The sequence below is a fragment of the Leptonotus elevatus genome, chromosome 7 (assembly GCF_054856555.1).
Source record: "Leptonotus elevatus isolate MCC_2025b chromosome 7, RoL_Lele_1.0, whole genome shotgun sequence".
NCBI lineage: Eukaryota > Metazoa > Chordata > Actinopteri > Syngnathiformes > Syngnathidae > Leptonotus > Leptonotus elevatus.
The window spans coordinates 24,579,903-24,595,039 of NC_141245.1; the positions used below are offsets into that span (position 1 = coordinate 24,579,903).

A 15,137-nucleotide genomic window follows, 5' to 3' on the forward strand; every position below is an offset into this window, starting at 1 on the left:
GAGCCCACATCACTTTGGTTCTGGAAGGGCCAGCAAGCCAGCAATCCAAGGATGAAGCTCCTCTTCGCCGCCACCTTTGCACTCCTCGTGCTCTCGTCCCTGCCGGACGGGGCGCACTCGTCGGCCTACGACAAGATCGTGGCGCACAGTCGCATCCGGGCCAGGGACCAAGGGTAAGCAATGGATGCATTTTGTTGTACTATAATTGAATAAAATGTGTCGGACCCCCTGATTTCCATTTGCTGCAAGCTACAACAATCCAAATGAATTCAATGAAAGGAGAAATATTTCACTCTGTGAACTGTACTTTGAATCTATAACTTTTGGTCGTCATCTACTGAAACTAATAATTTTGTGGGGCGCGCCTGTAATATGAGTTTAGCATTCAATCGTGAATGCGTGACTATTATTGGAACTGTTGTCTTTTGCAAATACTGTGTGACATAAAAATATTGATTAGCTATTGCAGCCTTTGAACAAATGTATTCATCTAGATTCACAGGGGTGCTCAAGTTGGGTCCTCGAGAGCCCCTATCCAGCCTGTTTTCCATGTTTCTCTTCACGTACACACCTGAATAATGATCAGGATCGTTATCAGGCTTCTGCAAAGCTTGCCGATTAGCTGATCATTAGATTCAGCTGTGCTGCAGGAGGGAAACATGGAAAACAGGCTGGATGGGGGCTCTCGAGGACCGAACTTGAGCACCCCTGAATTCTAGAACATAACTCAAATGTACAGTCGGACCACTTGCCTTACACAGTTCATATTCATGACATGTCAGGATTTCTATTTTTTTTTTCTTTTTTTTTTTTTCTTGAGCTCAGTATTGTTCATGTTAGGATTTCTATTACGCTCATCTCTTAATTAAGAGTCTTAATCCAGTGTTGTACCTGATTCGTGTTTCCTCGCCCGCACCCTCAGGCCCAATCTGTGCGCCTTGCAGCAAGTCATGGGGACCAAGAAGAAGTACTTCAGCACTTGTCGCAATTGGTACCAAGGCGCCATCTGTGGAAAGAAAGCGTGAGTAGTTACGAGCGGTGGCTTCTTGATTGCGAGTCAAATCGATGGATACGGTGAGATGAATGAATGCCGTGAAAAGGCGAAAACCTCCAAAACCTGCAGGACGGCGGAGTTTGCCGAGGCTAACGAACAATCCCGGTGATGGCCGCGGTTTTTTTTTGTTTTGTTTTTGCGTCATCAAAACATGTCAACATTCTAGTTATGCCGGCGTAGCTTCCAAAAACTTTTGATTCCAAGTGTTGAGCAGAAGTGGGTCAACAACGGTTCTGTGGTTTACAACAGTCCGGAAGGCTGTGAAGGCAACGGGGGACTTTTTTTGTGAGCGACTCAGACAGACGGACTACTGTATATGAAAGTTTGTGGCTATGCCTTGTTGTCATGGTTACGGCTGACCGTATCGCGCCAAACTCTCACTAAATTGTATTATTAATATTATTATTATTTTCAAGGTAAACACATTTTGCGGGACATGACTACAATTTTGCGAGACGCATGAATTGAGCTTCAAACGCTGTGCGTGCCCGCGCTACGTGGGACGGTTGGTCACCATAGTATGCTCGAGCATAACAAAACGTAAAAAACGTATAAATACGTCTTTGGGACACTTAAAACATTTAAAATAGAACGTCGTTATACGTTTTTTGGGAGCAAATGAGTTAAGGTAGCTGTATCATCAAAATGCTTGAACACAATCAATTTTCAACTTTCAAATGTTGTTGTGTCGTTTCCTTTTTAATTTAAACAAGGGACAAAATTAGGACAACGTTTGTTGATAAATAGAAAATACTTCTACTATCAATGTCCCCCCCAAACAGAAACATTACAACCATAACAATATATATATATATAAATATATTACTTTCTTAAAGAAAGTGCACAAATAGTGCCAGTATCGATCCGATATCAATACTGACTTGGTATCGATAATATCGATATGCCATCCACTAAGCGACATGTTAAACACGTTTCAAATGAAAGTGCAATGCGCGTCTTCTCGAGTGCATTTTCTTTCTGGGGAATAAGACATTTTCAACCCCGAGCGACATCTGTCAGGCCGTTAACAGTTTTATCGCATCCAAGCGGAACCTGCAACTCCTCTTTGTAGTCTTTGCATTAAAAGGGCAGTCTTGTTCATTTGGTTTTGGAGGGGGGCCACTGTTTGAGTGTCACTGTGGTCAGCCACAGACTCCAGGATGTGGCTCGGAATTGCTGACACGATTCATGAATGGAAAAGCCCGCCGTTTACTCCAACTGCACAGTTGGGTTTTTCTCTCGCTCTATTGCCCTTTCTGGCTTCTCAGCACTTTTGTGCTAAAACGTGGACGGGAGCCATGTTTTTTTTGGGGGGGTCATCCGTCTTTCTTCTTGAACCCCAACCCTTCCATCACCAACGCTCTCTATGACTGCCATGCTTGTTTGGGTTCCACTACTCAACATGTTGGCTTCATCATCAACAGTCTCAATTTGCTTTTTTGTTGCACTGGATGACACGTGATCATCTTCACATATTAGTGGCCATGACTTGTGCTTCTTTTATTTATTCTTCTTCAGCTTCCATTTCTTCTACTTTCTTTTATCTTTTTTTTTTTTTTAATCTTTTTTATTTTAAGAGCTCAGTATTGTTCATTTGGTAATTTTACCGATTTGACATGTCATCATCATTGCTCTTTTGGCAGTTTTGGTGCATTACCGCCACCTTCTGAAATGTGTCCGACAATATTCAGTGATTTAATATGATTCAAATCATAAAATTCCGATCCAGTGTTAGTTTTTTTTTTTACAGACAATTCTTATCTTAACTCATTCAAACCCAAAAACGTGTAAAAACGTTTTTAATACTTTGTCCTTCACTCCCAAAAATGTGTTTACACGTGTTTTAGTTTTTTTTATGCAAGAGCATACAGAAGGCTTTCATGCAGCTTCTGACATGAAGAAGTGTCTTAAAGCAATTGTAGTTATTTAAAAAACAAAAACAAAAAGCCAGCAGAGTATCAGAGGTCAGCCAGGGCCATAATGACCACATTTTGCTATATTCTAATGCTAATTGCAAAATGGAAACAGATAGAAATATACTTTTTTCCTGATGAAAGAGGGGACTCTAATCTTTCTTTTGGTAGCTTCCATGTTTTTATAGCACTAGAACACAATATTCCGTGGGCCTTTCAAAATCTGTCGAAATCCAGTAAAACAGCCGCGAACGAAGGGGGTTGCTTCAGTGAAAATGGCTGGGAGTGAATGAGATCATTAAAGTCTCCACCGAAGGCCATTTTAACCTAAAAAGACCGTCTACCTTTCCATAGGTATAAGCGGAAGTTTCAAATCAAACCGAAACTCGTTCGCTGCCATCAACACGATTACGATTGCCAGTCCAAGCAGTGACGAGCTGTTCTTGGCCTTTGTGAAATAAATTACCTTAAAAAATGGGGGCGACTCTTGTGTTTTTATTCTTCCTGATTCATTTTTGGACTGGTGCGCAAAATACAGTCGATAAAAGCGTGACCTACACAAAAACAGTATTTTATTCTTTCAAGAAAACAATTCCATGTGCATTTTCTTCCTGACATTTGGGCTTCAAAAGCAACTTCCCACGTTGCTCTTCAGTAACTGCAACCGAATGCGGCCCGCAGGGCGAATATATTCGACTTGACCAATTCACCGTGAATTTCAGAGGAACCGTTTTTTTCCCCCAAGGAGACGCTGACAAGTCAAAAGTTGCCGTATGCTCGCTCTGTGTGAGAGAGAGCAATGTAGCAACATTGATTTAATTTTTTTTTTAATGCTGACTGGGCTTCTGTGTGATCTCACCGCAGTGCCTCGAAGTCTCATACGAACCACAAATAAGCACTATTAATAATGCGGTTGATTTTCGGATCTAATCCCATTTTTATTTCAAGATTAAAATTTGGTCTTTGATCGGAATGTCAAGCATACAGTAACCAGCAATTAGTATGTTGAAGGGAAAAAAAAAAACATCAATCATGACATTTAATTTGGTCGTAGGAGTTTTAAACAATATTGGCTGAAGCAAATATAAAAGTGTTGATCTCAAATGAGTGTTGGACACATTTGCTGTTTTTGTCCTCTGACTGCAAACTGCATCCAGTCCAGCATCTTTTCTTCATCAGATGATTCAAGCATGCGACATTTTTGGTGTGTTTTGTCCCCAAAAAATGCCTGAAATGTGCACAGGCTCACTATTATTGTTCATTTAGAATTGGAGGAGCTTTTTTTTCTTCCTCATTTGTTTTGCAGCTTTCACATGGAAACAGATTTTTTTTTTTTTTTTCACACATGGTTATTCGGCCATAGATTGTTCTCTCTTTGTTTATTTGATAAGGTGGTTGAAGTTTTATTTACACATGTAAGCAACAGAGCAGAAACTGGGCTATAACCGTGTGTATGTTCCTACCGTATATATCTGGATTTATATAACTGTGGTGTTCTCGTGGCTTTTTTGTTTCGCATATGTCGCCCGGGCAGTTCAAATGCGTCTAATAGTGGAAACGAGGCCCAAACACGTTCATACCTGCGGACACGAGTGGTATAGCGCGGTTTATATCCAGCTGCTTTTTTTTTTTTTTCTTTTTTTTTTATTATCCTCCTCGGTCCGCCCTGGGTGATCTGCTGCAGTTTAACTGCATCTCCAGCGGCAAACAAACATATTCGCGTATGTTTGCTGAGGGACGAGCAACAGAGCATCGCCGTCGGTCATTGGAAATTCGTCAAGTGGGATACGTTCCACTTCCACCCATTATAGAAAGAGCGTATAAAATGATTGAGTAGTTTTACATTCCACATCCTTTAAGCACACATTTAAAAAAAATCTTAAACATTTGAAAGCCATAAAAAAAAATGGAAGCATAAAATGCATAAAGGGTGTATGAGACAAGTCATTCTTCTATTCCGTCACATTTAGGCTCATTCCTGTGCAATTGCTAAGAAAAAAAAAATTCCATTTTTTTTATGGCTTTCAAATGTTTAAGATTTTTTTAAATGTGTGCTTAAAGGATGTGGAATGTAAAACTACTCAATCATTTTATACGCTCTTTCTATAATGGGTGGAAGTGGAACGTATCCCACTTGACGAATTTCCAATGACCGACGGCGATGCTCTGTTGCTCGTCTCTCAGCAAACATACGTGAATATGTTTGTTTGCCGCTGGAGATGCAGTTAAACTGCAGCAGATCACCCAGGGCGGACCGAGGAGGATAATAATAATAAAAAAAAAGAAGCAGCTGGATATAAACCGCGCTATACCACTCGTGTCCGCAGGTATGAACGTGTTTGGGCCTCGTTTCCACTATTAGACGCATTTGAACTGCCCGGGCGACATATGCGAAACAAAAAAGCCACGAGAACACCACAGTTATATACATCCAGATATATACGGTAGGAACATACACACGGTTATAGCCCAGTTTCTGCTCTGTTGCTTACATGTGTAAATAAAACTTCAACCACCTTATCAAATAAACAAACACACATTTTAAAAAATCTTAAACATTTGAAAGCCATAAAAAAAAATGGAAGCATAAAATGCATAAAAGGTGTATGAGACAAGTCATTCTTCTATTCCGTCACATTTAGGCTCATTCCTGTGCAATTGCCAAGAGGATGGCAATTTCTACTCGTTTATGCTGCAAGCACGCAATACGTTGAATAATTCCCATAGAAAGAGAACATAAATTGTCTTTGTGCTGACCAAAATATTCCGAAGGCCAAAACGTTGAGCGCTCTGCATTTCTGCGCGCCAAAATGAGGTTAACCAAATGACGAGCAACAACCAAACTGATTGTGAGCCTTAAAAATGGAGCACTCTCTGAAATATAAATCTGCCATTTAAATGTTTGCTTAATCCAGGAGGCAGCGTTCCCATTAGCTTTTTGGAGCAAGATGCGAGACCACGTGGCATCTTTTGGTGCCGAAGAGACAGAAAAACGGTCACATCTGGAAACGCTGTGACAACGCTGTCGGTAGCCAGATTTAACATCATCCGACAGAGCCTGTGGTCGACCTTTTAAAGGAATTTGCTACCTGTCTGAGGTTTAATAATGTGTTTGTTTCGCTTACAGAACGGTCCTTTACGAGTGCTGCCCAGGATATATGAAGCTGGATGGAATGCGCGGTTGCCCTGCAGGTGCGTCGCGGGTACCGACATATGTCGGAGTGAAGTTATAAAACTTTTGTTTGGGCACATCTTCCAAACCCCGGAGAGCGGGAGCTTGCTATTACGCCAGTAGGGGATGCTCTCAACATATTGCTGACACATGTTCTTTAGGGTGCACGTGTGTTAAACGTGATATAAAAACTCGGCTAACAGTGAAGTATTTCAACCTCCAATTTTCCTCATTGGAAAAAAAACGCCAATGAAACTTATTTGTCATTCATGGTCATGCAAGTTTAAAAATGATGTTCAAACAATAAGACACTTTCCTAAGGTGAACGGTATGAGATTTTTTCTAATAGGTTTTCTGGTGAGCTAACAAATGCACGCACGCACGCACGCACGCACGCACGCACGCACACATACTCACCCACACACACACACACAAAATATATATATATATATATATATATATATATATATATATATTTAAAAAAAAAAAAAAAAAAAAAAAGAGCAATGATGATGACATTTCCGAATGAACAATACTGAGCTCTTAAAAAAAGAGAAAAAAAAAAAAAAAAAAAAAAGGACACTTTCCTAACTCAACTTAATGATGGTCTTTTTCCAAATTGTCCGACCTTTAAAATGTTGGAATTCTGAGGCATCTCTGAAGTTCTTTCCTTCCCACCCCACAGTGGCCCCGATCGACAATGTTTACGGCACGCTGGGCATGGTGAAGGCCCATTCCACCCAAAGATACGCCGACACGTCCAAGCTGAGGGCTGAGATCGAGGGATCTGGCTCTTACACCTTCTTTGCGCCCAGCAATGACGCCTGGGACCTCTTGGATGGGGTGAGGTTCCACAGACAAATCCGAAAATATTCCGCTGATACAAAGAGGTGGCAAAAGTATTCTCACTCTGTACTTAAGAAGATACTTGGTGTAAAAAAAATAATAATAATAAAAATACCGGCAAAAGTAGAAGTACAGATTGAACTCCTGTACTTAGGTAAACAATTACAGACTTATAAATGTAGTCAAAGATAACTTGCAATTCATGTTTAAAGGGTTGGCTCAACTTTGATGCTGTGAAAACGTGATCCCACGTGCTCTACTAAAATACTAAATTAGCTTACAACTGAACAAAAACGCCTTATTTGTATTTTTTTTTTTGTGTGCTGTGAGGCAATTTTATTTTTAACTTATTAATCGCATAATTTTCTGTAATGAATCACATTTTTCTACTTTCTGCTTTTTTCTACAAAGCTTGTAACAGATATTTACTTGATCAAAATCTGTCAATAAATGTAAAATCATCAAACAAAGTATATTTAGAATACAAGACTGTTTTAATGACTTTATTGTAAGATTGTTAAAATGCATTTTACCGTAATGCAATCGTGAAATATGTGACCCTCTATGACTAAAAATAGATTGAGTGGTCAAAAGTTTCGATTTTTAGATTTCTCCAAATACTCTCCTTAAGGTCTCTATTTTTAAATTGTATTCAAAATGTGTGACGAGTCAAAACAATGTCGTTGTAGCAAACATGCTAGCGCTTGTAGCTAGCGCGGCTGGGGAACAAGCTTACTTGGTCTTAATATAACCCGAGATTATTTCTAATTCACAAATGATTTATACAAATGCACAGAGCAACCAATAATAGCCAAAAGAACGTCCGTGTTTTGAGCCCTCCCACCTTGGAGCATATGCAAATATTGCCATGGAGGCCGGACATCGGCAAATGTTTGTAATCCATTAATCAAACGTTTCACCGTGTACCGCTCCAAGGACTGTTGATAAAACCTTCCACGAGCGTCTTCTTCACACAAGTAACGTTAGAGAGAGTCGAGGGTGACATTATGAAACAAAATAACATTCGGTGTGAATACAATGCAAGACGCTAAAAAAATATATATAAAAAAAAAATAATAATAAAAAAATAATAATAATAATAAAAGAGCAATGATGATGATATTTCCGAATGAACAATACTGAGCTCTCAAAAAAAATATTAAAAAAACAAAAAAAAAAACAATGCAAGACGCTAGATCACGCCATCCTGTGGCGTCAGCGAATACTATCTATAGAGTACAGTAAAGTGTTTTCAGTACTTTTACATGACTACTTGCCACCATTGCGATCGCACATTCATTGTATTTCACCCCCCTGTGACAGAGCATGCGGGCCGCGCTTGAAAGCAACATCAACATCGAGCTATACAACGCCCTGCATTACCACATGGTCAACAAACGCCTCCTGACCAAAGACTTGCGCAACGGCATGACAGTCACGTCCATGTACAACGACCTGGGTCTGCGCATCAATCACTACTCCAATGGGGTGAGCGCCGCCATCGCTTGGCGTTGACCGTCACCTTTGCCCCCATGGCGTCACACGGTAAAAACGCTGTGCTTGCCCCCCTGCAGGTCGTGACGGTCAACTGTGCCAGGATCATCCACGGCAACCAGGTGGCCACCAACGGCGTCGTCCATGTGATCGACCGCGTCGTCAGCGCCGTCGGGAGAAGCATTCAGGACGTTATCGAGGTCGAGGAGGACCTGGAGACGCTGAATGTGAGTTGTGGCCATTTTGGGTCTTACCCGACTTCATCAAGATCCTAATACCATCACAATTGTAGGCAAAAAAAAATCATTGATGGACAAAAATGCAACACTACACAGCTGTGCCACACATATATATATATTTTTATATAATAATATGACAAAAAATTATTATTTTTTTAAACATGCCGAGTATTACAGATGTGAATTTTGTTAGCTCCGACCACCCTACCAGAGCTTGCAAAAAATGCTGACGTGAGCCTATATAATAAGTCCCATTGATAATGTGATTGAAATGTCATGGGCACTATTGATTCTGAAGGCCTAGGGCAGATTAGATTGACACGGCAGCACATTGAGGACGAAAACGGAATTGACCCGAATCTGGCATCCACTTCAACATCCTTGGAAGCAAGCCAAGAGGCAACGCTCCAAAATGAAGAGAATACAATAAGAATAACAAGAAAAAGAATACAATTTCATGGAACAAATATTAGAATTGAGGTTGTAAATGTACGTCAGCACATCTGATTGTTTATTGGCAAGCAGAGAAGGCCTTGTTCATGCTGACAGCTGACTGCGGCTATTATGCATTTTTGTCATGTTTACCCTTAAAACTGATGAAACGGTTTGTTTAACGATAAACTGTGACATTTCAAAATGATAACCTTATGTTTGTTTCAATTGTATTTACCGGTAGCATTGTGTTGCTAAGTCTATGGCTAGGGTTGAAGTACAGTTGTATTAGATGCTCCTTTATATTCTGTGACATAGCGACGTTATTGGCTATATGGTGACATAACCACAGATGACGTCTTTTGTTGAGCAGCTTGCGTCTTTTTCCGACACAAACTAGAATAACTTGTTAGAGCCATGCTTTAAAAGTGAGCTTTGTTATTTTCTGGTGTATCCATAGCGATTTTATTCAAAATTAAACTAATTTTAATTCTTTGTGTGCATATAGCCGTCTTCTTTTTTTCTCCTTAATGCGATGTTGTGATCATACATATAGCCGTGATCATTTTGGTCAAAATACTCTTGATATGAAATCTTCCTTACGTTTCCTCTCTCGACCTGATCAAGTAGTTTCCCCCCTCTGCTAAATGTGACCCGATTGCTTTCTCCCATCCAGAATATCGCCCAGAACTCCGGGTTGTTAGACAAGCTGGGTCAGCCCGGACACTTCACTCTCTTTGCCCCCACCAATGAAGCCTTTGCCAAGCTTGGAGGAGACGTGCTGGAAAGGCTCCAGAACGACAAGCAGGTCCTCCAAGGTACAACTACATGCTCTCGTGCTCCCTGGATTCAGAGATTGCAACCGTAACACAAGGTGTCTTTGTAGCTAAAAGATGACGGCACCAGCATGGATATGCAGAATTCAAAATTCTCTAGCTTGGTGTTTGTTTGACTTTTTGTCACAGGTTCAGTCGGCTCCAATTGGAAACAGCTGGAACCGCAATATTCTTTGCAATGAACGTGGACACACTTTGGCAAGCCACGCATAACAAATTTTGGTGGGGAATAATAACAAAAATTAGTCTCCACTTTCAAATCACCCATGTAATCGTAAGCAGAAAGTCAACAGATGAAAGAGTAATAGTAATAGGATCACACATTTACACTGATAAAGTCCTTTTGTGAGGTAGCAAATCCCATTTTGTTGAGATTTTTGTTAAATCATTCTAAAATTTCAGCAAGGTGATGTATTTGTCTGCAGCAGCATAAAACAGCGTTTCCTTGGAAGCAGTAGTTATACGGTAGGCTGGTCAACCTCAAACATTTTATTGGTTGATGATGTCAGATCACACAATCCCACACAAAGTTAAATAGAACCATGGCAGAATCCCAAGCGGTTATCCTCAAGGACCCAAAGGATCCAAGGGTCTTCTGGTTCCCGAGAACTTCTATTTGTAATGTAACATGAGGTGGAGCGCAGAGCCACCCAAAGCAGCTAACAAGCCAATCAAACAATGTGACTACATTCATTACAAACTTGTCTTTGTTTTCCAGCTCTGCTGAATTTCCACCTCCTGGACTCGGTGCAATGCTCTGAGGCCATCACGGCCGGGACCTCTTACGAGACCCTGGAGGGCAACAACATCGTAATCGGCTGTGACGGCGACAGTTTGACTGTCAATGGCATTAAGATGGTGCTCAAGAAGGACATTGTCACAACCAATGGCGTCATCCACCTCATTGACCAAGTGCTCATGCCAGACTCAGGTTAGATCTGCCGTCTCTGCTCCTTTCAACTTCACTGACCTATGGCTTACCACCAGGAAACTATGCTTCATTACTATTAAGCACCAGTAATGTGAACAAAGGACAGAAGGATTTAGTACCTGACCATGTGATCGCTGACCAAAGATAAAAATGTTGAATACCTTCCAAAATCTATTGGACTCTTTTTCTGAAACTTGACAGATTGGGCTTTTGGCCTCATCTAGCTAGTCCTAAACCCAAACACTGCTTACAATCCTCATCAACCCTAAAGCCTGTATCCCACGAAGGGACGAAACACAAATGTTCGCCCTCTCACTGGGATACCAACTTTCCACAACATCAAGTCCAAATCTAACCCCAGTCCTAAAACCAACCTTAACATAACCTATTCCTAAAAACCAACAAAGTAACCCAAACTCCTACACTAATCCCAAGCTTGACCCCAAATTCCTGCTTGGGCATACATAAACAAGATCCTCCATGACAAAAGACTGATTAAGGCTTGTGTCCAAAATGTTTTACGAACCCTGACCCAACTTTTAACCCTAAACCCTAACATTAAAGGCTTTTCCACATTTCACATAGCGGAGTGCCGCACGCCGTCGTTGACCCCATTTGTTGTTCATGTGCTGCGAGGGCGCGATGATGGAGCGTTGCGTCGCGCCACATCTGGATGCGCAAAGTGGGCCTTTCTCGTCGTGGCGTCTCGCCTAAGATTGAAAAATCTTTAATTCGGGAGCAGTGATGTCAGAAAGTGCAGCCAATAAAAAGAGGGGTTGGTGAAGAGATTTTTCAGAGCGAAAAGCAATAGGCCAAATAGTAGAGCTCTAAGCAACCACTTTCGAATACGTCTTGGCCCACAACCCTACGTAATCCTATGGTTTTGTAAATGAATCATGCATGCAAGAACATTGATTGCTTCCAGAAGACCTACAGTATGTCTTATTAACCCGACTCCAACCAAAACATAACCTTAGTCTTATTGTTTTGTGAATACGAAAAGCTTTGACATGACCCTGTTTTAACTGTGTTGGGATTCTTTCTGATTTTTTAAGCCAAACAGGTGATGGAACTGGTGGGAAGTTCCCAGTCCACCTTTGGCGACATGGTGTCCGAGCTGGGCCTCTCTGCCGCCATGAGGCCCGAGGCCGAGTACACGCTCCTGGCCCCTCTCAACAGCGCCTTCAACGGTAAGCACCATCCTGTCCAATCCAATAAGTCATAAAACTCCCGTGTTCTTCCGCTAAGGATGAAACTAAATGGAAGCCCTGGTGTTGTGTTTGTCAAATGTGTACAACAGTCAATGGGGGCTGGATACTTAATAGGTTTTGGAAAAAGTGCTACGAATTTACAAGACGCCAAAAGCTGGAAGCTGCTCTGTAAATTCTTCCCATTGTGGAGACGTGATTTGTAGCTTAACACACACCGTCCAGCCGCTGAGCTGGAGCTCGTGGCGTAAATCATTCATAACCGCTGTGCCTTTCTTCAGCCGTGCTCCGTTTTGTGAACTGCTACTGGTGAGGGATGACCTCTCCATTTGCATAATCAATATAAATCCCTTCACCAATTTGCAATTAATTCAGGTACATGTTAATTGTCCATCGACTGCACAATACTGAGATCTGTTGAAATATTATCGCTGCAGATGAGGTGATGTCCATGGATCAGAGGACGCTCAAGTTTATCCTGGAGAACCACATCCTGAAGAAAAAGGTCATCCTCGGACAGCTGTATAACGGGCAGACGCTGGAGACCATCGGCGGAAAACTGCTGAGGGTCTTCATCTATCGCACCGTGAGTCGTCCCTCTTTGGTAGCCCTCAAGCCTCGTGCGAGTTGAGCCGTGATCTGAAATGCTCCGTGTCTGTTCTTTTGCAGGCCGTGTGCGTCGAGAACTCCTGCCTTATCAGAGGAAGCAAGGAAGGAAGCAATGGAGCGCTCCATCTTATGAGGAGCTTCCTCAAACCGGCCGAAAAATCCATGTATGAGATTCTGAGAGACAACGGCGGATTCAAGTAAGTACAGCTAGTCTTCGTGAAAGCGGACCTTGGCGTTAAGATACTGCGTCGCCCGTTTAAACTGCAGCATTGTAAATATTTCCATTATTAGCGGATATATGGGTATGAGAAAAAGAGGCTGCAGTATTCCGGTGCCAAGTTCCTCTCTCTCTGTGCTGCAGGATCTTTTTGTCCCTGATGGAAGATGCCGGACTGACTGACTTATTGAGACAAGAGGGAGACTTTACGTTATTCGCCCCGACTGACAAGGCTTTTGCCGGTTTAAAGGAGAGAGATTTCACACTGCTGAAGAGTAGGCCTCCTGCACGCCCGGCACGAGCAACACGTCACGTGTTGCCGGCTGATAATAACTCTCGACTCTCTTTAAAATGAGGTGACATCAACGCTCTCAGAACTATCCTTCTGTACCACATCAATAATGGCATCTTCATTGGTGGCGGTTTGGAAACGGGAGTAACGAACCTTCTCAAGTCCTTGCAAGGCAGCAACCTCAGAGTGATGTTTGTGAGTAGAGTTACACGCATTTGCATTTTGGTTCTTTTTCTTAGCATATCAAGCAGTTATTTGTGGTGCAATTATCGAATGAGCGCAACTTACAGCAAGCTGGTAGCCATTACTACGAGGAGTCATCCGAGGTCTTGGATTTGAGGTTTGTGGATGTTGTATTTTGCAGGCAAATGACACCATGCGAGTCAACTCAGTACAAATCCCCGACTCTGACATCATGGCCACAAATGGAGTCGTTCACTTTGTCAACCGACTCTTGTATCCCACCGGTACAATTTTCCATTCTATGCAAAATCTGCCAAGCTCTGTGATGCACCCCCAACCCCCCTCTTCTCACGGTGTTGTTTTTTTGATGGGAGTTTTGCACACTTTTGCGCAGATATCCCTGTTGGAAGCCAAGATTTTCACTCGCTACTGAAGAGGCTGATTTCTTATATACAGATTAAGGTTAGTAAAGACCTCATGCCGTTGTACACGACCTCAGAAATGTGAATATTGTTGTATATCAAAGATGTTTCTATTGACGGTTGACTAAAAGTAGCACCAACCTAAACTAAATTGTGCTTGTACACAATACAGAGAACCATCCTATTCTAAAATTGTGCTATACTGATTTGATGCTGAATGGAAACTTTCACAATTCAGCATTGTCCTGTGTCTTGACCATACATGGTTTAAATTTGGTTGCAATTGGACAAAATCTGTAGGACAAGTTCTTTTTTTTTTTTTGAAAACACAAAAACGAAACAAAAACAAATGAAACAACTGAGTTTGTGAGACTTTTTGTGCATCTCGCCATCTACTAAACCTACCTAAAGGAAATTGATTCTGGACAGCAGTGCGTGTAATTTGCACTAACATACTTTTACTTTTGAATTTTCAGTACATTCCAGGCTTCAGATACCAGGAAATCCCCCTCACGTTTTTGAGTGAGTAGCAAAACTATTGAAATCGAATGTACACTATTTATTTCATGTTTCAAATCCCCTGATGGCTTTCTATCTTCTGTTGTCATTAGAGAGGTTCATCACACGAGTTGGAGGTACAGTAATGATGATTAAGCCTCATTATCATGTGATTCGCCATCAGGAAATTCTTTACACATGCACAAGCTTTGGTTAGCGAAGCATATCCCTGTAGCGTCGTTTCATCTAGCGAGTGGCTAAACCTCATATGACAGAATTTAGAAGCAAATGTGAAAACATCAATGACAGGCCTCAGGCAGGCAATAAGTGAGTTCAAATACTGTTTACACTCAACAGAAGGCAGATTCATGTATCAAGCGGTGACATGTTCATTACTGGTCTCACAGATCACTTCACCAACGTCAGTTTAATCCTGCTTAAATTATGAGTGACGGCTACACAAGCATTTGAACCCAAGCACCTCTATTTGCACTATTGCATCAAACAGCCAACTACCTACTGGAAAGTCTTTTTTTTTTTTTTTTTTTATGTAGACGAGGTTTTCCATGGCACGTTTTCCTACTGACCACAAAGGGGAGTCCCTGGCTCTGGTGGAATGCCACTGACAAGAGACAACAAATCTCACGTTGCATATAATGCACAAAACAGATGCCAATGGGGGTTTTGGGGGGGGGGGGATGTTAAACAGACATGGCCGATGATGTAATGGTTTCTTCCTTGGCATATGCCGCAGACCTCTGCAGAGCACATTGAAAAAGTGCATTGCAGGA

General features: G+C 41.6%; 1 protein-coding gene and 1 long non-coding RNA gene across 4 annotated transcripts in view; one reads left to right on the forward strand and one right to left on the reverse strand.

The window, feature by feature from the left end:
* postnb (periostin, osteoblast specific factor b) overlaps window positions 1-15,137 on the forward strand; it is an 18,225-nt gene continuing 3,088 nt past the window's right edge. For both annotated transcript variants that reach the window (XM_086080382.1, XM_086080384.1), the window contains exons 1-17: window positions 1-173; window positions 923-1,021; window positions 6,095-6,159; window positions 6,825-6,982; window positions 8,309-8,473; window positions 8,560-8,706; window positions 9,827-9,968; window positions 10,705-10,917; window positions 11,973-12,107; window positions 12,563-12,711; window positions 12,795-12,931; window positions 13,096-13,226; window positions 13,308-13,438; window positions 13,608-13,710; window positions 13,821-13,888; window positions 14,325-14,370; window positions 14,460-14,483. In XM_086080382.1, the coding sequence (XP_085936508.1) occupies window positions 52-173; window positions 923-1,021; window positions 6,095-6,159; window positions 6,825-6,982; window positions 8,309-8,473; window positions 8,560-8,706; window positions 9,827-9,968; window positions 10,705-10,917; window positions 11,973-12,107; window positions 12,563-12,711; window positions 12,795-12,931; window positions 13,096-13,226; window positions 13,308-13,438; window positions 13,608-13,710; window positions 13,821-13,888; window positions 14,325-14,370; window positions 14,460-14,483 (2,035 nt within the window). In that variant the 5' untranslated portion in view covers window positions 1-51. The remainder of the gene's footprint in view (window positions 174-922; window positions 1,022-6,094; window positions 6,160-6,824; window positions 6,983-8,308; window positions 8,474-8,559; window positions 8,707-9,826; window positions 9,969-10,704; window positions 10,918-11,972; window positions 12,108-12,562; window positions 12,712-12,794; window positions 12,932-13,095; window positions 13,227-13,307; window positions 13,439-13,607; window positions 13,711-13,820; window positions 13,889-14,324; window positions 14,371-14,459; window positions 14,484-15,137) is intronic.
* Window positions 4,028-15,137, reverse strand: part of LOC147171663 (uncharacterized) — a 27,255-nt gene continuing 16,145 nt past the window's right edge. The window contains exon 3 of one of the 2 annotated variants that reach the window (XR_015095562.1): window positions 4,028-4,195. This is a non-coding gene — a long non-coding RNA (uncharacterized LOC147171663). Of the gene's footprint in view, window positions 4,196-11,280; window positions 11,628-15,137 lie in introns of those variants that run through there. The other variant, XR_015095563.1, reaches the window with a different exon arrangement.